This window comes from Uloborus diversus, unplaced genomic scaffold (assembly GCF_026930045.1).
Source record: "Uloborus diversus isolate 005 unplaced genomic scaffold, Udiv.v.3.1 scaffold_535, whole genome shotgun sequence".
In the NCBI taxonomy this organism is placed as follows: domain Eukaryota; kingdom Metazoa; phylum Arthropoda; class Arachnida; order Araneae; family Uloboridae; genus Uloborus; species Uloborus diversus.
This window is the reverse complement of record NW_026558720.1, coordinates 89,607-114,217: the sequence shown is the minus strand read 5'-3', so window position 1 is coordinate 114,217 and position 24,611 is coordinate 89,607. Positions and strand designations below refer to the sequence as shown.

Sequence of the window (24,611 nt, the reverse complement as noted above, 5' to 3'; positions counted from 1 at the left end):
TTAAGAATTTAATCTTCATGAAATTACAATTCAGTAGAAAACTTTTTAGCACATTTGCATCCAAGGCAATGAGGACAAGATTAATTTTCAAGAACAAAATTTTTCATTTCTCAAGAAAATTATTTAAAATAAAATTAATTTGAATTTTAACATCTTGAATTCAAATTATGCTTTTCGCAATCACGAGTGTGTGTATGTGTATGTGTGTGAGTGTATGTAGGTGGGTGTGTATGTGTGTGAGTGTACGTAGGCGTGTGAGTGTATGTATGTGTGTGTATCTGTGCGCGTGTGTGTAGGATATTGACGCAACCTGGAGAGACGGTTTTCGCTTGAGGAGCAGCATCAGGAGGGGCCGGTCGACGGTGGTGCTGCAGAGGGAGGCGGGGGGAAATAAAATCATAGGAACATCATTCAAATGTCAAATGAAAACAATAAGCAATGTGATTGCTCAAAAAAAATAAAAATTGCAGCACATTTTGTGTTATTTTCATTAATTTTCAGTGAAGGAAAATATCCAACTATGCTTTATTTTTGGAAACTTAGGCATCTAAGAATCGTGTCTACTTCCATCTTGTGAATGACCGAAGATGGGGTTTTCAGTAGCCATTTCTTTTATTGCCAGCGTCATTTTGCCTCAAAATTTGTACATTTTTATTCAAAAAACATCGATTACAATGAAGATTAGATCTTGTGGAACAAAATTCCCTGGTAAAAAGTTGGAAAAAAAAGTTTGGGGGGGGGGGGCAAATTCGGAAAATTCCCTGACTTTTCCCTGACATTTTTAACTATGCCATTTTCCCTGACAATTCCAGGTTTTCCCGGAGTGTACGAACCTTGAATACATCTATATCTAAGCTTTTAAGGAATTATGATACTGTCAGGCCGCTTGTCAAAGCAAATTGTACCCTGGGAAAACAGGTAGGCTCAAAAATTCATAAAACAAAACTAGCTCTTCATTTTCTCAACATATTGCTCAGCTGCCTATCTAGAATGATAAGATTAGTTCTTATTGAATTGAGTCTTGAAAATCAAAAACAAATAATTAAGGAATGGGTGCAAGTGAAATCACAGTTCACCCCTTATAAATAAATGTTGAAATTATATGCAACTGTGAAACTGACCCTTCATCCCTTTTGCCTGTAATGGGGGTAAAATGCACAATTCGTGTAATAGCTAAACTTATGTATTGGGGCATGAGGGGAAAGTTCCAAGTCTCTGAAGTATAAAAACTTCATTAAAAGATTTAAGATATAAGGAGACTTTTCCAGGTTAGATAAATTGCCAGAATGGCTACTAGTGTTTTTGGTCCGGTGACTACCCAGAAAAATTAGTTTGCCTCTTGAAAATGATTTTTTTTTTAAATGTTGGAATGGTATAAAACCAATAAAACAAATATGTACATATATCATACATTGCTCTTATAAATTTCAAAAATGAGAATTTTAAAACTACTTACCACCTTGACCCGTCAAACAAACATAGATAACCCATGAAAGTCCAGCTCCGAAAAGTGTACGATTCACAGCATTAAAAAAACTATTAGCTAATGTTGTTGGGTGCTTATGATACAAACTATAAACACACGTCAGTGAAACAGAAGAGGCTACAATCCAACCAAAACATAATGTGATCTAAAACAGGTAAAATTTATTATTAGGTTTATATTGTTGATAAATGCAGTACATAATTAACAACATAAAAAGCAAAGTTTGAAATCATAGTATCCCACCATTTTCAAGTGGTAGCTCAGTTTATTAGGGATCACACCAGTAAATTTTTGTATTTACAGCCGCATTAAGTACTTTGCAACGTAACTTGTGTACGCAATGTAACTTGATTACATTGCGATGCCACATTAAGTACTTTGCAGTGAAATAAATGAACTTGGAATTTGAATGTTATAAATACAAGCCTGTTATTTGGAGAGTTAGCAACAATTTTTAGGAGGCCACAATAATCTCACCTAATTACTCATGCAAATATTAAACTTCAGTACAACCCCTATAATCCAAATTTTTTTAAACTGGAACCTAATTTAACCAAAGTCAGTTTCTTAAATATATATATATATATATATATTTTTTCAGATTAGTAAAATATATAACTTCCAAGTCCTTGGAAAGAGCCACCAAATTTTCCATGCAATCACCCCCCCCCCCTCCCACCCAATCTTAATGTACAGAAAATAAAGGAATTATTATATAATCATGAAACTATTACATTATAATTTAGACAAAAAATATATGTAGCAATTTAAGAATTTCAATTAAATTGAATTAATTTCTTATGTACATTAGTTTTTTTTTAAATAAAGCTCTTAAGTACTAAACTGCCAATAGTTGTTCCATAATAAGCAACTATTATTAATACAAGTAATATTAAGAGTTCAAAAACGGGTTTAAAATGCTGAATGGTAAAAGCAACAGTATTTAAATTCAAAATATAAAAAATACTGTTTTTTGGGTTGCGATTTTTTTTTTTTTGAGAGAGAGCTGCTTAGTGCCACAAGCTCAAAGCTTTTTCCATATTTGAAAAGGAGTTCCTTTTAGCCTCTGAAATATATGTATGCAATATTTTGTAATTTACTTGAGAAATTTTGTTTTTGTTACCGATTTTATATGAACAAAGGCAAGTATTTAAGCTCTTAATTTTAACAGTATTTACTAGACAAAAACAAACAAATTAATAATCATGAAAGATCTTACTTACATTATTCATCTTGGGTTTATTTGAAAATTTTGCTAGCATATAACCAGTAATCATACCAACCAAATATGGACCAATTCTGGTATATGGTTTAATATATAGTTTCTCAAAGTGATCATTGTACCTGAAAATATGAATAATAAAAACATTTAAGTACTAAAGGTTTTTAAATTACAAATATACTTATACATTCATCATTGAAAAGTAAATTTGTTTATACACATGAAATAATAGCTTGTTGAAATGAATTCCAAAAGTTTATCTATAGACAATCATATTTTTGGATTTAGGACAGTAATCAATGAGTAAGAAAGTTAAAATAAAGTATGCAAATATATAATAATAAAATAAAAATAATACAATATTCAAAAAGAAGAAGAAAAAAAAATCTAGTAGCCAACAAAAGTTTCTGATTTCTGATAAAAAAAAAGTTACTTCTCATCAATTTTCTAGTTTTCTTTTTTGATTTGTGCTTCAGCATAAATTAAGAGTGGTAACAGTTGGCAAAAGTTAAACACAAGTTAGGTTTTTGGCAACTATTTCCTATTGACACCATCTACATCTAAAAACTCATTCTCATGAAGTTTGCTTGAATAAAATCCACCTTTTAGTTCAGGAATCATAATATCTCGGAAAAACCAAATAATCTTTTTTTCCCTCTATGCACAGTCTAGGGCAATTCATTTAGATGCTTTTTTTAAAACTCTACAAAAATTGTGCAAATTAAAAAATACAATACAGGAAGGAGTTGTCCTGGTCAACACCTTTTGAACAAAAAATGGCTCATTTGAATTTGAGCATTTTCTCAAAAGCTATTAAGGGGGACAGACAGCAGTGGCGGCTCATGCCTTGAAAAAATGAGGGGGCCAGATAATGGATGCACTTGCACCCCCCCCCCTTGGTTTTTGAGAGAAAGAGATTTTTTTTAAATTATTTTTTTGGCATCAAATTAATCAAATTAAAAGTAAATCACAAAAGATATTAATCTTATGTTTATGTCCATGATTGACGGCAGGTCATGGGTGGATCTGGGGGGGGGGGGGGAGTGGCATGGGGACCATGCCTTCCTTTCCCAAGAAAATTTCAAGAATAGTTAAAATCCTTTTTTTGAGCAAAAATGCAAAACATTTCCCGTATAATGCATACAAAGTCTAACAATAAGGAAAACAATGAGAGCAGGGCCCCGGCCACCCTGAGAAAATTGCGAAAATAGTTAAAAACCTTTTTAGAGCTAAATATAAAAAAATCCTTATTATTCTTTGAAGCCTAACATGAATATAAAAGCAACACCGAGGAGCCATAAAACCACACTGAGGAAGTTTCAAGTATAGTTTTTTAAACCTTCTTTTCTAGCTTAAATTGAAAAAAAAAAAAAAAAAAAATCATTGTAATTCATGAGAAGTCTAGCAAGAATGGAAACAATGTCAGAGAGGGCATTGCCCACTTCTCCTTTTTGCCAACATCGTTCAAGATCGGGGGGAGAACTCCTCCCTCCCTAACATCATTGAAAGTCTTCAAGAATTACGTTTTTGGAGCTTCAATTTGGAAAAATTGCTGGTCCTTTAAAAGTTACTCATGAATCATGGATTGCCTATAATTGCAATTCAAAGGGTTCAATGTTGAAAAAATTTTGGGAGTGAAACTCAGAATCTCTTCAACCCCTAACCTTACCAAAGATAGTCTAGAATGTATTTTTAAGTCTATAAATTAAAAAAAAATCCTGGGATGGGTCTTTTTAATCTCTCCTCCAGTTAACATCACCAAAAATTAACATTACCATCTAAAACAGCCTTTTTAGAGCTACAATTTCAAACAATTTCTGGGGGAGCGCTCCATACCTCTTCTCCCCTACCATTACCACTGATAATTAGAATGCATCTTTAAGACTGTAAATTAGAAAAATTTCTTGGTGTGGGCCCTCGAATCTCTCCTTCACTTATCATCGCAAAAAGATGGTATTAAACTGCGTTTTTAGCTCTACAATTGCAAAAAATATTTGCCGGAGAACCCCAGAAGCTCCCTTTTCTTAACGTTATTGGTGTTAAGGATTTCAGTTTCGAAAAATGGGCGGGGGAGTCGCACCCAAGTCGTTAATATTACGAAAGACAGTTAAAATGCATATTACAAATCAGAAAAATTTCCTTAGATGGGCCCTCAAATCTCTCCTTCCTTTAACAATATCAAAGATTGTCTAAAACTGCATTCTTAGAGCTACAATTTCTAAAAATAGACAGGGGAGTGCCACCGAACCTCTTCTCCCCTAACATTACCAAAGATTGTCTAAAATGCGTTTTTAAGACTACAAATTCGAAAATGTTACGAGGAGAAACCCCCGGGCCCCCTTTCTTTGGAATTAATCGGTTGGCTCATATCGGCTTCCTCTTAAATCAGAAGTTCTATACAGTCACCTCAAAACAAACAGTACTGATTACAGGAATAACACTTTGAGGGGACGGTATATGCACACGTTTGTTAAGAAAAGAGGAAAATTATTGGGTAGGTTACAGCCTTTATGTTAAATTGTGTTGTCTACCAAGTTAAAATTCCTTAAAAAATAGTCTGGTTAAAGGTGGGCTATATTGATATTTGTAAAATTCAAAAGTTTCCAAAGCATCATATGTTTTCAAATGCCCCCCCCCCCCCCAGAATTCTGTCTGGATCCGCCCCTGCAGCAGGATGGTGCACTTTCTCTCCCTGACTTTCAAGAGTAAAATTTATTAATCAGATAGGGAAACAGATACGAAACACATCACGAAAATTATTAATCTCACATTTATGTCCAGTACGCTTTCCGGCGCTGCAGTATGTCGCCCTTGCAGCAGTGGTAAAAGGGGCTGAAAGGGAGGCACTTTCCCCCTGGCTTTCAAAATAAATAAATAAATGTTACAAAGCAATATGAATCTAATATTTTTAATAGTAATGTTATTTTTAAATCTTTTAATAACTAATTACTTTGAAGGAGTAAAATTTATTTTATTTTAAACAAGACCAAATTACAAAAGTGTAAAAATATTGTGATCAGAGAAATATGTAAAAATTATAAATTAATTAACTTTAACAAAGATGAAAATACATCTCAGTAACCACTTTAAAATGAATACAATAAAAATAGATAAGCTAAATAAAAAATATATATATTTGGTTACATTAGGGACATCAATCTTTTGGAAATGAAGCTCCAAAAACGCAATTTTAAGTGATTTTCGAACGCCATTTTAAGCGATGTTGTAAGGTATTCGGAGACTTTCCCTGGAAATTTTGCGAAATTGAAGATCTGGAAATGAAAGTAGAGATGTTCCGTAATGTTTTTTGACAGGGGTAGGGGGGGGGGGAACTAGCTGACCAATTAGCTGTAACTATTGAAAATTTTTAATTCAAATATTTCTTTTTAAAAGAAATTGAGATTTACCCTAACATCATTATTTTTTTTGAATTAAAATCAAAGACCATATAGCTTCGCATAAGACTGGACACTCCGGTAGAAATCAATGCTTTCGCGTTTTCTCCCACTTCAATGAAAGTCGTTGAGCACATAAAAAAAACTTCACAGGCGTGTTGGCGATTGAATTTTGGAGGAAAAAATGTTTTATACTGTGTGCAGCGATTAATCGCCAAGTTCAGCCACTGTGCGTCGTGCGCCGTGTGCTGTGTTTGAATCAGTTCTTCTCCCCTCCCTCTGGCGAAGGGTGGTAATTATATGGGCATTTAAGCCTCAGAGAGGGTCATTAAGAAAAAATGAAAGCAAATAAATAAGCAAAAGGAACACAGAAGTGTGTTGTATCAATAACAGACTGTTTACGAAGATGCAAAGATCTTTCTCATTTCTTTTTTTGCTGTTTTATTTACTTTTATTTTCCTTTTTTACTGCCTATTTATTTCTATTTAATTCATTGACTTTGTATTTATTTACTTTGTGAAGCGAATGCAGAGATGTATTTTCATTTTTGTCACAATTTTTTAACTTATAAATTTTATAATTTCTCTATTCACATTATAATTTTTATTTTTTTCATGTCAACAAATCTTGTATTACATTACAATTAAGTTCAAGATGTCAAACTAGCAGAAAGAAAAAGATGAAAATATAATGTATTTAAGTTAAGGAAAAAGTGTTTGAACACAACGTGGGCTTATAATCTGCGGACGGTTAGAAAAGGGTTATGATCCCCATGACTCTCCCCTCGTATCCCCCTGTTTAATACCGAATATCGATCGCGTCAGGGCCGGATTTAGAAGAGGGAAGGCGGGGCAACTGCCCCGGGGCCTCCACAGCAAAGGGGCCCCCACAATAAAATTTTTACAAAATATCCTCTTTTTTTTTTGGTATTTCTACAAAGAATGATTGCACAAGATAATATTATTATGGATATATCAGAAAGGGGGGGGGGGCTCCACTCCTTCGTTGTCCCGGGGCCTCCACACTTCCAAATCCGGCCCTGGATCGCGTGAATAACAAATAATTTAAAAATAGAATGGCTAAGTATTTTGTATTCAGTTCAGATAAAATTATCGACGAAACTAAAGTATTATTAATGCATATTTTTTAATTTTTCGCTAATATTTTAGGTATTTTTGATGCATATTTGTTAGAATATGTTAATGATTTTTTTAATGCATATAACACGACTTACTTCGTAAGATTCTTGTGCTTACTATTAAGAAATCGTGTTCTATTGCATGCTTTATCTTTCCAACAGGTTTCTAAGTACAACTGGAAAAAACAATGTTTTAAATAATAATTATTTCTGAAATCCGCAGTTACATATGGTTCTTTATTTTCCTTCTATTTATGTTTAATTTCTTACATTCAGTCGAATCGGATCTTTAATCGACAACCAATTGATTTTTTTTCTTATTCCTCCTTTCATGGCATAGAATTCAAGGATACCTTCATTATAAAGTTTAGTAACCTAATTTCGTTCTTTCATGTTATGTCCTATGACTTGGCGAAGGTTTTTCAAAAAATAAATAAAAAGTGAAACAAAATACTAATAATAATCATTAAAATTATCAAACTGCTGTTGTTATAAATCTCATTAAATTAGGATACATAAAGCAATAGAAATAGATTTTTTTCTCATTCTCCATCCATCCCAGCGCCCAAGCGTTGGTATCTGAGCCGTAGAAATGTTGCATTCTACTGTAACAGTAAACGTAGATATAATTCCTCCCTTTATTTAGCCTACCTTTCATGAGTTATTTTTATTTGCAACTGTACAGTTAAGAAACTTTGTTCATCGGCTCTTTGGGACAAATGCAACACTTATACTGCTGAAAAGTATGAAACGAATCTCACAGGAATGCGTTTTTAACGAACTAATCTTGTTACAACAGGTATTTCAGCATTTTAATATTTGAATTAATTTCGAAGAAAAAAATTTCATTTTCAGGATAAAATGATAAAAAACAAAATAATAAATAAATAAAGCATATGTTATAGGAATAAATGATTCAATAAAAAAATTTTGAAAAAAAAATAGAACCAACTTCAAAATTGCTCTAAAAAGTGAAAAATAATTTTATTCTTTAAACACCATCGATAATGCTTTTAAACATAATTTTTGAAGTTGGCGCAAAAACAAAACGTAAAATCCAGTGTAACCATGCTTCGTTCATATTTTTTTTTTTTTGAAAAGTATCCAAAGTTACGAACGAAACATTTATATCGCTATTCAAATATGCTGTCATCAATGCATAATGTATGTGATAGTGAAGAAACTGGTCCTGGTTAAATTTATAGTTGCATTTGAGTTATGGCTGTGAATGATTTTATCTATCGTTTTTGCGCCAACTTCAAAAATTATGTTTAAAAGCATTATCGATGGTGTTTAAAGAATAAAATTATTTTTCACTTTTTAGAGCAATTTTGAAGTTGGTTCTATTTTTTTTTCAAAATTTTTTTATTTCATTCTTTTTAGTGTAAATGTAGGTATTTCAGAAATAATAGGAAGTTACCATCACGAAACTTCACATTTTTTTCTTAAAAATATTCCATACTAAAAAAAAAAGAAAACTATTGACACGCGTTAAACTTTAAGCGATTGGCACTAAAAACTTATCTTTGTTCCTCTCTGGAAATCATGCGTAGTTAATTTAATTATAACCATTTAAGCATTAGGTTTTTAATAACTAATTTATATTCCACAGCATCTAAGTTGCTCATGATGCAATCCTGTATTTTCTTACTTAGCCCCGATCATCTGTTATCGGCATAGATGATAACGATAAAAATACTACAGAGTAGTTGAGTCAAACCTAATGATAGCATTGTGAAGGCTAAGCAGATCCTAATCACTGCATCACCTCGCTTCCAGGTTAGGTTTACCCCTACTATGGAGCAATAGCACTGAAGAAAGGAAGATTTTGATAATTCACATAGGGTTACTATAAATCAGCAGGGTTACTAAAATAAAATTATTTACGCCAGAAATGAGCCGACAGCGCCAGATTCCCCATTATCGAAATATCCCTTGAAGAAATTTGATGCTTGCTTCAGAGAAGCCTTTATTCGAAATTATCATTACAATTACTATTAATGTTACTGTTATGTGGCACCAAACTTTTATAACAATGAGTTTCATATTGTCGCGTAGATGAAGGTAGCTAAGACAATGTGAAAGCCAAATGAAGCGAATGCTCGTTAGTCTCAACTCGAGATCTTGATTCAGAACCACGAATGAACGTTACATCTCCTTATATACAACTTGAGAAAGTGCTGGAACTTTCCAGACTTTGAAAGATACAGAAATTAATAGAAGATTCGAGAAAATACGGGAAACAGTAGAAACGAAATTTTAGTAAAATTCACTTTGTCCTAGTCGGGATTTGAACCCGGGTCGCTCGTGTGGGAGGCGAGAATTCTACCACTGAGCCACCGTTATCCACGGATGAAAAGTGCGAACTTCGCTACAAAATCATTTAAGAGGGAAATTGCATAAAATTTACTGTTTTTTGCCCATAACTTTTTTTCTAAAGAACAAATATGGTCAAACAAAGTAATGGGACCTAAGTTGAGCCACCCCCTATCCATTAAAAAAAGAATCGTCAAAATCGGTCCACTAGGTGAGACGCTATGAGTGGACAAACAAAAAAAAAAAAAACATACATACGGTATGAATTGATAACCGCCTCCTTTTTGAAGTCGGTTAAAAAGAACGTGAGCGAGTACTTAAATGTTTCAATTTTTTATATTATACAAAGATAAATTATTTAAAACGGTGACTACTGCTTATTCAAGGGGACTATAAATTCTATATTTACCGGATTATCAGTATTCAAATGTGTTATTCCGAACTTTATGTATTTCGCTCACTCCTAAAAGAATTTGACCATCAACCCCCCCCCCTCTAGAAATCCGGAACGTTTTGTAGCGTAAAACAGAAGAAAGTTTTTCTTTTTTTTTAATTTCTCATGTCAGTAAAGGAAAAGAAACAATTTTTTTTTAATTCTGAATTTTGAAACTATGAAACGAGTGAAAATTTGAAGAAACACAGAAAAAGCAATTCTAGTTCTCATTAACTACAAAGCATATTTGAAATTTAGACCCTTAAATAGGACTTTCTGCTATCTTTCCAAATTCAATTTTGGGTCGTCCAGGGTCAAGGCAGGTAGGTCCCTTATCAGTTTGGTAGACTTTCCCTCCTCCAGGAGCGTGCACAGAAATTTCGGGGACCGTCACAAATGACTTTTTCGGGCCCCTCTCCATATTGTTTACCCGTATTTTCGCCCCTAGTCATAAAAATATTGGGCCCTCTTCAGGCTCGGACCAACAGGTGTTCCTTCTCCCCCCTGTGAACGCCCCTGCCTCCCCCCCCCCAAACTCTTATAAAACTTACACTGCACCGATTTCGAGCCGGGGACTCTCCAAGGACCGGGCCCCAAGTTTCTGATTAGGCTATTATCTGGTTACCAAGATGTGCCAAATTCAGCTCCTTGATACATTCTGAGTAAAAAATGTAAAAAACATGATTCTCGCGTTTTTGCAGCACATTTTTCCAAGATGATTTTTTGTGACTGATGTGTTGCTATTTTTTTAATATCGGATTCAGTAGTTTGGAAGTTCCTCTGCTATTCCACCACATGGGATTTCAATTCGACACAGGCTCTTAACTTGACAATGTTCTTATGAGATGAGAACACCTAAGAAGTTTTTTTGTGAAGGAAGTAAATTAGTGCGTCCGACGATAGGAGTTTATAGATTCTTTTGTGTGAAGCCCAGGGTAAGAAAAACTCTTCTGCCCCTGCTTCTGCGCTGTCTTCGGCTGCGAAGGAGAAAGGACAATAATAGGAGATAACAAAGAAAAATTGGTGACAATGAGGCAGATAAGCAAAGCTGTGGACAAACGCGGGAAGATTTCACGCAAACGGCTACTGCACTTTGAAATACTGATTTACACCCTGAAGATGAACTCAATCCTTTGAAATTTGAATGCAAGGCAGTTCGGTATGGAGTTAATGTTAGCAAGCGTAAGTATAGAATTATGAAAATAGTTTTGAAAGTCTTGTGATTAAAAAGGAAAAAAAAAAAAAGTAGGTTTCATCCACAATTACGGGGTTGCGTGACATGAAATTTTTCAAAATGTTAACTGAAATTTTAAACTTAAAAATATGTTTTTCCAAATTAGATTTATCAACAAATTAATTAACATTTACGCAATTCATGTACATACGTGTGCGTGTGTTTTCCTTTCAAATTTCACGAAATCTTAATTCTAAGCGAAGGAAATTTTTCAAATTGAAGTCGTAAAGTGCGAAAAATGCCAAAGCAAGCCATCTTTTGTAACAAAGTATAGAAATTCGAAACACTCTTCCTGGCATTCATTTGAATTTTGAGGTCTTGAATTCAAATTACGGCCGCGATAAAAACCATTAGTAGAAACAAGAAATCCAATGAGCAGGGTCTCAAACTAACCCCCACACTCCCTTAGTTCTATTTTTACTATTTTTTCTAAAAAAAAGTCTATGAAATAGTTTTAAAAAATCAAAATTTTTTTGGGAATAACGTTTTGAAATTTCCATCCCGTTTGCTGTTGCGCCCCTGGAGAGAGTTACTCCGGCCAATCCCTATTTACGCCACTGTTTACAAAGATTACTTTCACAAATTTCTCAAATGTAAACTATATCATTATACACAGGTATACCATTATTATATCAGGAAACCCATAATTTATGGAGCCGTCTCATATTTTGGTGCCCGGGATGATCCCCCCGCTTGCTCTCCTCTTCGCTGCACTATTTTGCAGAAGTTGATAAGGTTTAAAAAAACTTCTCAGTCATCGACTACATTACTTAAAATTTTTTATCTCGCAAGATTTCCCTTCAATTTTCACTGTGAAGTGGGCGACAAATTCGTTAGATTGAATGAATTTACAATTATTTTTTAAATTCTCACTCCTGTTAATTTTGTACTAGGGGGCTCCACTCCCTGCTCGTTTTGTTCGCCAACCTCCGCTCGCCACTTGTGGCGCGTAACGATTGGTAATTTTAATGCTTACTCCTTGGTGTCCTCGGGACATACAGGGTTCATGATATTCTCAAGACTGGATGTTGAAAGCCCAAAGCGGAATGGCTTTCTCTGGATGTTCGATATCCAACGAGACCAGTTTCGACCTGAGACATTCCTAATCCACAGGAGATTGGGTTAAAAGACACACAGACAAATGCGTGTTTACCTAAAAATTTATTTCTCGTTAAAAAAAAAAATGTCTACAAAACTGATTCATTTTAAATCTTAATGTAACTTTCTTGAATTTTTAGATCTCTTCTATTTCAATTTATTTTTCTTTTACTTTGTATATTAATTGGGTTAAAAAAAAACGAACTATAAGTCAAATAAATACTTATGTGCAAAAAGTAAAATGAGAAATAACAACGCCAAATAGCACACTTTGCAGATTACTGCAGATACGTGTTTCGGCGTTACAAATGAATGTCCTTTTCAATGCAAAAGAAATGAGCTTATGTTTGAAAAAACATCGGAGAAATGGTTAGGTTTCTTTTGTCGGGTGTCTTTTCAACCAAAAGCTCATTTCTTTTGCATTGAGAAAGCCGTCCATTGTAACGCCGAAACACGAGTCTGCAGTAATCTGCAATTCAGTCTGTTTGACGTGGTTATTTAATTTTCACAAACAAATGGGGTGGTTTCCTTCAGTCAAAAGTAGTACTTGTAGTCACTGAAATCGATAGAATAAGCAAAAACTATAACTTGGACCCAGAAAATACTTTCATTTTCCCAACACTTATTTTTTAATTATTTTTTTTAAATGTCCGATTTTTCAAACAAGGTGTGGTTTTAATGGCGTCACAAATGATGCAGTTTGCCGCATCTTTCACAACGTTTCCACGTTGTGATAATCAAGAAGCGAATTAAAATTGCGCTCTATGCTTGCCATCAACCATATCGTTGCCAATACACGTGAGTAAAGATTTTTGTTTAAAATATATTTTGATATTTGATCTATTACTGCATCTTTTTTTTTTTTTGGCACAGTTTGATTTGATCAAGAAGAAAAAATTTGAACTTAAAATTAAAAAATTCTTAGTAGTTCACAACATCATATTTTTTTCTTTTTTTTTTTTTTTTGTTTGTTCGCAAAAACTTAAAGCATTAATAAGAAAAAGCATTGGAATTAAAGGGGCGTGTAGAAAAATTATTTTGTTTAGTTTTAGTTTTTGACAGCCCACTCCAAACGTATTTGTACTTTAGACTTTCTATGGCATTATGAAGAACACATCGCCGCTTAATCAGCGTCCCGTTAAATAGATTTTCAAAAGAATGGGAAGAGGATGTAAATTGAGTTTCAAGATTCCGTAGGAAATCTGGAATCAATTAGGTTTTGTTATCATTGTCGCGGGAACTGAAACCGGTGGTTAGTATCCCCGTCCTTTCTCCCCACTTTTTCTAAGAATTCTTAGTGTTGTAACCTTTGCGCCAATTCCAAGAATCTCCAGTTCAACTTGGCGGCTATAGCTCTGAATGTCAGTTTTTTTCAAGCACCAGTTTTCATTCTACTTACGCTTGTTTTCCTTGCCATGCGTAAAAACCGGTCGTCGAGTGTCCAATCTTCACTAGTTCTATTATCTTTGTTAAAATCTCTTCTGCCCTATTGTGTTTCTCAGATACATTTTGATTTAACATAATATTTTAACACTTAATTTAAAAACATGAAGAAGTAATAACTTTCAAAGTATATTCAAAACTGAAAAAAATAATCTAAAACATTTATGATCTCTTCTCTAAATTGTCATTATAGTACACTAATCACTTGAAGACAAGAGTCAAGAAAGGAGCAAACGGTCAAATCTTGTGCAAATGAAGGCTTCTTTTTTTTTTACTGTATGTCGTTTATTTTACATAGCCTGAATTGCGTAAGATGAATATTAAAGCTATGTAAAATAAACAACATACCACGAGGATAACTGTCTCTCGGACTCCTGCTGCAAATATTGAGGTTCAATGCGTTGGTGTTGAGGGGGGAAAAACACAGATAATATATACCTTATCATTTTTTAAAATTTTTTTAGCAGGTTTTCCGCAGATTATACTCAGAACACTACGGTACAATCCTTTTTTTTAAATTTTCAAGCAGGTATGCATGAAAAAAAAAAAGGGAAAATAAATAAAAAGGTTATAAATTATTTTCTCAAAAAAGTGAGGGGGTCCGGGCCCCCTCTGACCCCTCCCATGAGCCGCCACTGTAAGACAGACACACATTTTCTTATATTAACACCTTGTTTTCAATACTTTTTCCTTCAATATTTATTGAAGATAAAGTATTGAGCTTTTTTTAGCGATATTTTTATAATGCATAGAGCCTTTCTTTGAATCTCTCTCCCTCTCTTTTTCCCTCATTTTTTTGGCAGAAGTAGGCTAAAAAACAGCAATTCTTGAAAGGAACAGGGAAAAAATAGTGACGCTTGAAAACATTTGAAAATAAAAATAATAGTAGATTTTGAGAAATTAAAGGAAATTCGGGTAGAAATATAGAATGTTTCAAATGACATATACTAGTTTATGATAAGAGGTTTTAGGAAGGAGCTATCTAACTACTGTACATTTTTGAAGAGATACATCAACAGTATTTAACACATATTTTAGAACATCTAAAATCAATATAAGCATTAAAATCTTACTTTGCCATAGCTGATTGAGAATCAGTTAATTGTAGATTAAGAACTCCTGCATACAAATCATAGTGGTACGTAACATAAAAGTTGGCACATGTAGAACCAAATAAAAATAATCCAAGTAGAGAAAATCCTATTTTTGGCCATCTGCAAAAGAAAAAAAAGATAACTTTATCAGTAAGTATTTTGATATGTACATCTGCACTAGTGCGAATCATTGAACTATAAGTAAGGTGGAATGACTCTGCTGCTGATTCCCCCTTTTGTTAAAGACGTGGTTCAGTTTTGAAACTGGTTCTTGGGAGAATTTGAAGGGTGACAGCAGTCTAGACGGCAAAACATAGCGTCTCTTGTATAGGAGCCATTCAAAATGTTTGCTGATTTCATCTGAATTAATTTATAATTAAGATGCTAGTTTAGTATTTATCACGTAAAGTTTTGCCTGATCCATTTTCAGACCAGAAATTTTTAACTAACAATTTAAGCGTAGCTGTAAAAAAATAACTCACAAATACATCCTACATAGTGATGTGGATCGGGTAAATACCCAGTGGGTAGGTAAATATTTTTTGGGTATTTACCCAGGTATTTACCCAAGGCCTGGGTAAATACCCAAAAACTGGGTATTTTACAAAAAAAATGCAAAAAGTGAATGGGAAATTTTTTTTTAAATCTAAATATGAAATAATTGGTAAAACTGATACATACATATGTATAACACAGTTTATTATAATTTTTTTTTTTTTTGAAAGATTTGATGAAATTATGAAAGAAACTTATCGTGAACCAAAGAATCTTTCTTTTCAATGTCATAAGAGAAGGAGAAATATAAGTAATTCAATGACGAATTTCAGGATTTCAAAATCACAATCTAGGTTAGTCATATCCAAAAGGAAAAAAAAAGGAAGCATGAGGGATGTTTGGAAGAATAAACTGAAAAGTTATTAAGACTATGATCTTATTTATTTATTTTATTGCTGTTTAAGTGATAACCTGGCAAATATAGAAACAGTTTTCACATTAATAAGCAAAAAAAAAATCAAAATATTGTTTTCTGTTGCCTTGCTCTTTTGCATTTGCTCCTCGGTACTTCATGAGGAAAATTTGTTCAAACTATTTTTAATACACGCAAATAGTAATGTAGGGTGGGAAGGTTAATATTTTTTTGGGTATTTATCCGAAGGCAGGGTAAATTACCTAGTAATTGCGCATTTTGTAAAAAAAAAAAAAAAAATTAGGTGATATCAAAAAGTGATGATTTTCTTTTTAAAAAACATAAACCGTAAAACATCTTCAAACACATTTTACTGAAAAAGGAATGATCAAGTATTTTTATGCTAACATTTTTGTTGTACTGCATTTATTTTTAGTATTAAATTATTTTGCTCTTTAAATTAAAACATATCAGCTGCAACGTCTCTCTTTTATCTCACACTCAATACATATGCTTGAAATACAATATGAAGTGAAAGTCAAAATATCAAAATGAATTAAGCAAACTAAGGACTGATACGCTATCTGCAGAATACACCTAAACACTTGAACTAGGTTTGGAGGAAATTTCTGCATATAGGATATAGGTAAATAAATATTAATAAAATATTGAGCGGCATTTCGTTACATTTTGATGTTATGCAGGGATATATTACTGGGTTATAAAAGACTAGGACCTTAAAAAAATTGATGTTTACTTTTTTGTAACTAGTTAATCTTTTTACTTTTTGTAGAATGGCTTTTTGTATTTGAAATTTGGCTATCAACATTGATTAGGCATATCCAACACATTTAATGCGAATATCGTATTAGATTGCTAAGTTGTTTCACACAATAATTCTTTGAATATGTGATTAAAATACAATTTTTGGGCAAAAATTTATTGTTTTGTATATGATTGGTTATATATATATATACATAGTGGAATACATACAGAAAAGTATTTTAGTTGAATATAAATTTTTGAAATAAATACCCGGGTATATACCCAATTTGGGTATTTACCCGGGTATATACCCTGGGTATTTACCCCTAAAAATAAATACCCAGGTATTTTACATCACTAATCCTACATGAAGGTTTGAAATTTGCTCATCCTATTACTGAAGAAATTGGGTGTGAGCTTCTCTACAAATCCCAAATGGTTTAAAAAATTATTGAAATTTATATAAATATAAGATAGCACTCCCATGCTAAGTACTTAAAAATTCAAATGCCATAAAAATACTGAAACAGTGCGTCAAAAATCGAATAAGATGATATTATTCAAAAATTGTTAATTATATATAGTCCCGATGTGCCCATAAGCAAATTTCAAGCCTTCTTTTATAACAATAAAGGGCTGCCAATACCAGCTTATTTTTTTCTCTACTTTTAGTATACATAATTAATTGTAACAGGAAAAAAAATAGCCTCCTACAGTAAGTCCGCCCTTGACTTTTTTATGCTCGAAATGATGAAAACAGCAAATTTAGAACCACGGTTTGACTTAAAAACCGCTAAGTAGACTGAATATATAACTAATTAAATGCCAATATAAACAAATTGTTGAAATGTGATTTTTTATTTCATGATTATTTAATTCATGATATTACATTAAACAAATTATAATTTTACACAGCAAATAGCTTTGAATTTTTATTAACCATGTTTACAAAACAGAATTTTTGACTAAACTAAATATTTTTTTCTCAAAGGCTTTTATATTTTCTACGCCTAAGAAAATCAAGACAGTTTTGTTTTGTTTTAAAAGGTAACGCAAACGCTTCTTGCCCTAGCGTTTTGAGATTTTTATCACCTAACCACAGGCCGTTTTTGGGGTGAAAAAGCCCATTTTTCATTTTTTCTTAAGTTTAAGCATTCATTAAGGTTAAGTTCTTCATGAAGACCTACTAGAATCAGCCTGTTTTTTTTCTTTTTTTCTGGGCTTCTAGTATGCCATAACTATATTCATTCACTATTTTATTCACTCAAATATTTTTTCTCATATATTAATTAATTAATTATTCATTTACTCGTTTATTGTTTCCTTTTCTTTTTATTTATTCACTTATTCTTTTACCAACTGAAACATTTGTTATCAAAATTATCTGTAATAATCGAATAAAAAGTAATTTTTTCGAAAAAAATGAGTGATGTAATCATTTGAAAGGTTAGAAAGAATAAAAAAAAAACTGCAAAAAAAAAAAAAGTGTCATCAAAAGCTGCGGTGAGGCTATCGTACATAAACTTAGAACATGATCCTTTAACATTTCATTCATTTTTACGAACTTTGTAAATTATTTGTTTTGTAAACTTTCATACTACATGTTATAGTAACGTCGTATGCAGAAAAATTAAATTTTTTTGTTAATAGATGATTTCATCATAGTTTCTTGTTAAAGGTACGATTTAAAAAATCATTTTGAAGAATATTTTTTGCGTTGATTAATTGGCAGTACTTGGCCATTATAAATAGTCGGCAAATTGGCCGATTGATCGGCGTATCCCTAATGTATGGTCCATCCTGATTTCTCTGATATATCTTCAATTTACAGAGTAGAGATTTAGTGTCCAGATTAATTTAAAATATGTTGTGAAATTTTAAGTGAAGTCTTTTGAATGTCGAATAAATTTTTGTAATTTCTATCTTGTGTGTGAAAAATTATTTTTTTGGAAACAGAAAATTCGCTAATATTGTTCTTGGTGATACACTGAGATAGATGGATTTAAAAATTTTCTATTGTGAATACCACTATTCATTATTTGTTTTGCTTATTGTTAAAGTATAAAAGTTCAATTTCACAATTACAGAGTGTGGTATACGTTTTTTTAAAAATTTTTACAACAGTATATAAAATGCATGAAACATTATTTACCCATTCTAAATATATTGAAAAATTTTAGAAAAAGATCAGACCTTTTGATAAAAATGAGGAGTGCTTTGTATAAACTATTTTAATACTCCATTTCGAACAATATTGAAACATATTTTTAAAATGGCTTACTAAAAAGAAATAAATTATTTCATTTTAGTTAAAACGCGAACTTATTTTAAGTTTATTTATCAAGCCTAACAGAATGAAAACTTTTTGACACTGTAAATAAGTTGCCTTGTAATAGTTTAATCAGTTTTACAAAACTCTTTTGGTAATATTTTCTCTTGATTCTTTCTTTAAACGATTCTGAATTTTTCAGTCCGTTTTTTACTTTCTTCTAAATCTAATATATAGAAGAAAGTATTGGATTCGTGCAAATTTTCGAATTTTGATGGATTTGAACGTTTTGAGGTGTGCTGAGTCCATTTCAACTATTTTTGGAAAATGTCTGTCTGTGTGTGTGTGTGTATGTGTATGTGTCCGTGTGTGTGTGTGTCACGTCTGTGTGTGACCAGTTTTTTGTGGCCGCTCTACAGCAAAAACTACCGCATGAAATCGAACAAAATTTGGTACACATATGTGCCCCTATGTGAACTTGTGCCCATTGGTTTTTGGCGCGAATTCCTCCAAGGGGGGGTGGAGCAATGGGACGTTTTTTGAGTTACGCGTGTTTGCTATTCCTCAGGAAGTAACTGGCGGAATCAAACAAAATTTGGTCCATATGTTGCCATAAACAGGAATAGGGGCTGATTCAATTTTGGTGTCAATAACTCAAACGGGGGTTGAGCTATAGAACATTTTTTGTCGTCAATTGTGACTGCTGTATCTCAAGAAATAATGAACGGAATGAAAGAAAAATGTATCGGCAAGTAGCCCTTAGTGGGTATAAGAGCTGATTTTATTTTGGTGCCAACAGCTAAAAAGGGGGGTAGCGCAATCGCCCGTTCTTTTGTGTATTGTGAGTGCCCTATCTCAAGAAGTAATGCTACGTTCTGGTTGAAATTTGGAATATATGTGAATCCATATGTAAACACGCTTTGGTTCAATTTTGACGCCAATCGCTCCAAGAGGTGTTGATTTTTTTTTTTTGCGAATAAAAATAGCTTTATTAATGCAACAATAAGAAAGATAAATCGTAATAGATTGTCGTCTGCGTATTTCTCGTGATTTTAATTGTATGGAAATGATCGGAAATATTATCTCAATGATTTAAAATTTTTAACTGTTGCCATCTTATGTTTGTTAACAAATAAAATATTTGTAATTAATTCAAGCAAGGCTTTTAAAATAACTTTCAATTTTCGCTCTTTGTTTTGCTTTTGCAATAATTCAGACATTGGGATGGTCATCAAGTTTTTGCATGTGTAATTTTGTTTTTGTTGGGAATATTGTTTCCTCGTCAAGCATGGGGAGGGATCAGAAAAGAAAAAAGAAAAATATAGAAGAAAGTTTCGTGATGGCCACAACATACTAGTTTTCTTTTACAAACTTATTTTGTAATTATGTACTTAAAAATATCTTCTTAAAACATAAAAATAAAAATTTATTAATGTTTCTCCTTTTTCATTGTTTTTTTAAGGTGTTTAAATAATGATTCGAAAGGAAAAAAAAATGGGTAAATCGGTTCATTAAACAAATAGTTTGTTATGAAATCAAGACGCATTTTTGTGCAAACCTAAGAGGGATATTATTTTAAATACTGGAGTTGTCCCATATTAATAAACTCCTTGGTATCTTGAGCAAAGCAGATTCCCCTAACCGGATTGTCTTGCCGTCTAGACCCCTGTCAAACGGTGAGGAAGAATGAGAGTTTTTTTCGGACCGCGTTTTCTCCCTCAGCAGTCATTCCACCTTACTTATAGTTCAATGGTGCAAATAAAGCTAATTGAAAACGTTTCAAAAGGCATATACAAGACAAGTTTGTAGTAAGAGGATGTTCAGTACAATCATAGATGCCAAATGATTTAAATAGGATTAAGAGCTCAACTTTTGATGCGAATTAACAGAATTTTTAGATTCAACTTTAGATTAAGATAGCATGCAGTGGATGAGTTACGCTTGATAACAGAGCATTATTATTTACAAAAACAGCTCCACTTGATGGGAGAGGTGAAGGATCCTCTTTGCGATCCACAGGATACCTGAGAGAAAATGGATAAAAGTAAAACCACCTGAAAGCCCTGCTCTCAATAACGGTCACAACATTACACAAGGGTTCTCTGCACCTAATGTGGTTCAGCCAGATTGATAGGGCTGTGAAGACAGCTCTGTTTTTTGATCCGGATCAGGAGCCAAGCAATACCTGATCCAGTATCCCTAGTGGTATTGATTTGGAATGGAAACTAGGAGGACTTTGTGATCATGTGCACCAGTCTACATTAGGGGACACTGATGGTCTTCAACTGGCAGGAATTGAACCTGCGGCTTTCCTGTTACACAAGTCCAACGCCTTACCAATCAGGCCACCATTTCCTCCCATACTCAACCCAATATAGTTCTAAGTCAGGTTTCCCTAACTTAGAACTATATTGAGTTGGATGGGTGCTGATGGCCACCAACACATATACAACCCATGACTAAATCTGTGATATAATTAAAACAAACAATTAAAAATTTAAGCAATAATATCAGAATATTTTTTCCCCTTTCAATATTTTATTTATGGAAATTTTGAAGGATTTTATTCTTCAAAAAATAAAAAACATGGCAACAAAATTAGTGATGGATAATGACAAAAATTTTCATAATTTAGATTCCAGTGATAAAAAATGTGCCTTAATTTCAATTCTTAATATTTGAACTATAAAAATTCAATTAACAGAGACTGGATGTGCCCCTCATTTTGCTTTATTTTCTCATGAACATAATAATCATGTAGTAAAATTCCAACCAAGTAAAGCATGATCAAAGTCTTTTTCAATATGTAAAGGGATACCTCCATTATTTGCGAAAGTCTCGATTAACTTAAACACTTGGACTTTAAAAGATGTTTAATTTTGCAAATTAAAAGTTGTATACAAATGCCATACCTCAAACCATGACAAAATGACAAAGTAGGCTTATACAAAAAAGAAAGTAATTAACCACCAAGAATTCACTTCATTTCTAAATAACTATTTAGAAAACATACCTAAGTAGAACAATGTACTTATTACAAACAAGTACAGAAATAAAGCACATTTAAAATCATAGAACATATTGTCATCTTAGAGCAACAGTAAGACATCTAATCCCAAGAATAACAGTAAGATATCCTGCTGTTGCTCTGAGGTGATGATATAATACATTACAAAATTTCAGTAAGGAAAGAATTTGATTTACAAATAGAAAATCCCAAAAAGAAGACATCATAAGTTCAATCATAATAGTGGTAAATAACTAAAAATTTTTTTAAATATTTTAAAATTATTCTAACATAGCAAAAGAGGGTACAGTAGAGGGCAAAAAATCTGCCGCACTAAAAATTGATTTTATTTATTTATTATATTAGCATTAGAAGATAAATACTAGCATTTTTAGAAAAATAAAAGTTGTGTTACTGAACAAAAAACTCATTGAATGAATATTTTGCTCAATTTATTTGCACAAATGAGACTTTTTCACATATATTTCTTTGGCTTTTTATCTTTACTAAAAATAAAGCTGAAAGTTTATGTCTGGATCTCAGGATATCTGGATCTTTGTCTGTTACGTGCATAGTGCCTAGATCGTTCGGCCGATTTTCATCAAATTTGGCACAAAATTAGTCATAGCATAAAGGTGCGAACTTTGAAGCGATTTTTTTGAAAACTCGATTTTGTTCTTTTTCTATTCCAGTTTTAAGAACATTTTATCGAGCAAATTATCATAACATGGACGAACAAATTACCAAAACGTGGACTAGCAAATCACCATAACGTAAATGAGTAAATTACCATATGCCGCCATGGGCGAGCAAATGAACAGAACAAATTGGCAAGAAATTCATCATCCAATATTTGTAAATAATAATGCGAAATAAATGACCTTTTAATTTTCTAGTACGGGCAAAGCCATGAGGGCACCACTAGTTATGAAATATTTGAATTTTAGGAACTATTATGCACCAAACATTACCAACTTTCTATAGAAAGAATTTGTACCAAATTTTTTTTAGGAAGTTAATACTTCATATTATGACACATAATGGCTCTTATTTTTGAATCCATTAAAATTAAAAGCCAAAGTTTAACATTCTCGGAATAAAGTGCAAATATGTGTGTAAAAATGTCACACCCATGCAAATGGATTGATCTATTTGTAGTTATTGTTGCCGCCTGGTTCAGGGGGAAACTATATTTCCGTCGGTGAACTGTACATACTTGTTGACTGCATTGATGAGTTGTTGGTGAAAAACAAAACAATTTATTTCCAGTAAAGGCATTCAAAACAAGAATAGGATACGTGATTGGGGGCGAGAGCCATATGGCTGCTTCAGCTAACGTTTGCAAAGTATCTCCCAAACGGTGGTAGTTTTCACACTCCTCTCCGCTGTACATTCTCTTTCACGTTTTAATTTGAATAATGTTACCTAAACGCTTATATTTAATTATATTCAAATCTTGAAAATAACTTTAGAATATATGTTAACCATAAAAATTAAATTGAGCATACTTCATGCAAAAAAGAAAGGGGGAAAAAAAGATAAACATCCCTAAAGCTTACCTCCATAATGTTATTAAAAATAGAGGGCTAATAACAAAGAACTGCATGTCATTGGCCAAATACCATGACCATCCCATGCACTGTAAAATAAATATTAACATCATTAAAGCAAACAGCTTTCAGAAATAACATAAAATTGTCAGTTTAGAGGAAAAACTCAATAAGTGCATTTCAAGTCGATTTTGAGGTGTTAGCACATTTGGATTGATTAGCAGATGCTTAACACAAAATTACAATAATGCAGGCTTAAAACAAAACTTGAATATAACAAAAAAAAATATTGCAACAAAAAATCACCCAGTTTTTTTAAATAACTATTTTTTACATTTTTTCCTCATTTCCACAGATTAATCAAAGTGCACTTAGAGAGTTTTTACCTCTAAACTGACAAAATTATCCTTAGTTTAACTAGTAAGTGTATTTACACAAATAATAATAATTAAAAAAAGATCAATTTTGAAATAAAAATTTTTACAGGCAAAAAATTAAAAAAAAATCCAGGAATAAATCAGGAAATAGGATCTTACTTGATGTGTTACACTGAAAAAGTTATTTATGTACAGCAAATTTGTCCACCAATAATCCTTGCACACGGGATCAACAGAATAATCTGGCCAGTTAGCACCTGATCCCAAGTAAAGAAACAAAGTGCTTGAAATTCCAAGAAGAATCATATACATAGGTGTCAACCTAAGAAATGAATTTAAATATTTGAACACACAAAATTTTATTTCAAAATATTAGAAAAGTATTAAAAGAAAGTTTTAAAAATATAATAAATATTTTCATGGCATTTAACAATGCTTTTAGCATGAAAGTATTTTTATGCAAAAGACCACACCACGATGAAAAAACAATATTACTAGAATGTAATATTACTACATACAATACTTACTAGAATACAATATTACTAAATGTACTAATGACAACAGTACTTTTCAAAGGACAAAATAACATTAATTTTACCATGGAATGAACTCAAACACATACAGCAGAGCCTCACTTATCCGGATCAAATTTGTAGCTTTTTAAATAAAAAAAAGGAAATATGTTCGCATAGATAATTCCAAATTATGATAACAAAAACATAACTATAATTACGCCAAATATTTACCTTTAATTTTGATTAAAATGTACAGCTCCTGCATAGATTGTACAATAAACTTTGGTAATCTAACAGTTCTGCAGCTGAACTGTAATGATGAAGTGTTGGATTGACTGTGCTTTAATCAAACAACACATGTG

The 24,611-nt window shown here is 32.4% G+C and overlaps 1 protein-coding gene across 1 annotated transcript in view; it reads right to left on the bottom strand.

The window, feature by feature from the left end:
- Positions 1-24,611, bottom strand: part of LOC129233567 (nose resistant to fluoxetine protein 6-like) — a 97,373-nt gene that overhangs the window by 9,027 nt on the left and 63,735 nt on the right. Inside the window, exons 9-13 of the mRNA XM_054867577.1 lie at positions 23,894-24,056; positions 23,367-23,446; positions 14,839-14,979; positions 2,710-2,830; positions 1,457-1,631 (exon numbers count right to left, since the gene is read on the bottom strand). Of these exons, the coding sequence (XP_054723552.1) occupies positions 1,457-1,631; positions 2,710-2,830; positions 14,839-14,979; positions 23,367-23,446; positions 23,894-24,056 (680 nt within the window). The remainder of the gene's footprint in view (positions 1-1,456; positions 1,632-2,709; positions 2,831-14,838; positions 14,980-23,366; positions 23,447-23,893; positions 24,057-24,611) is intronic.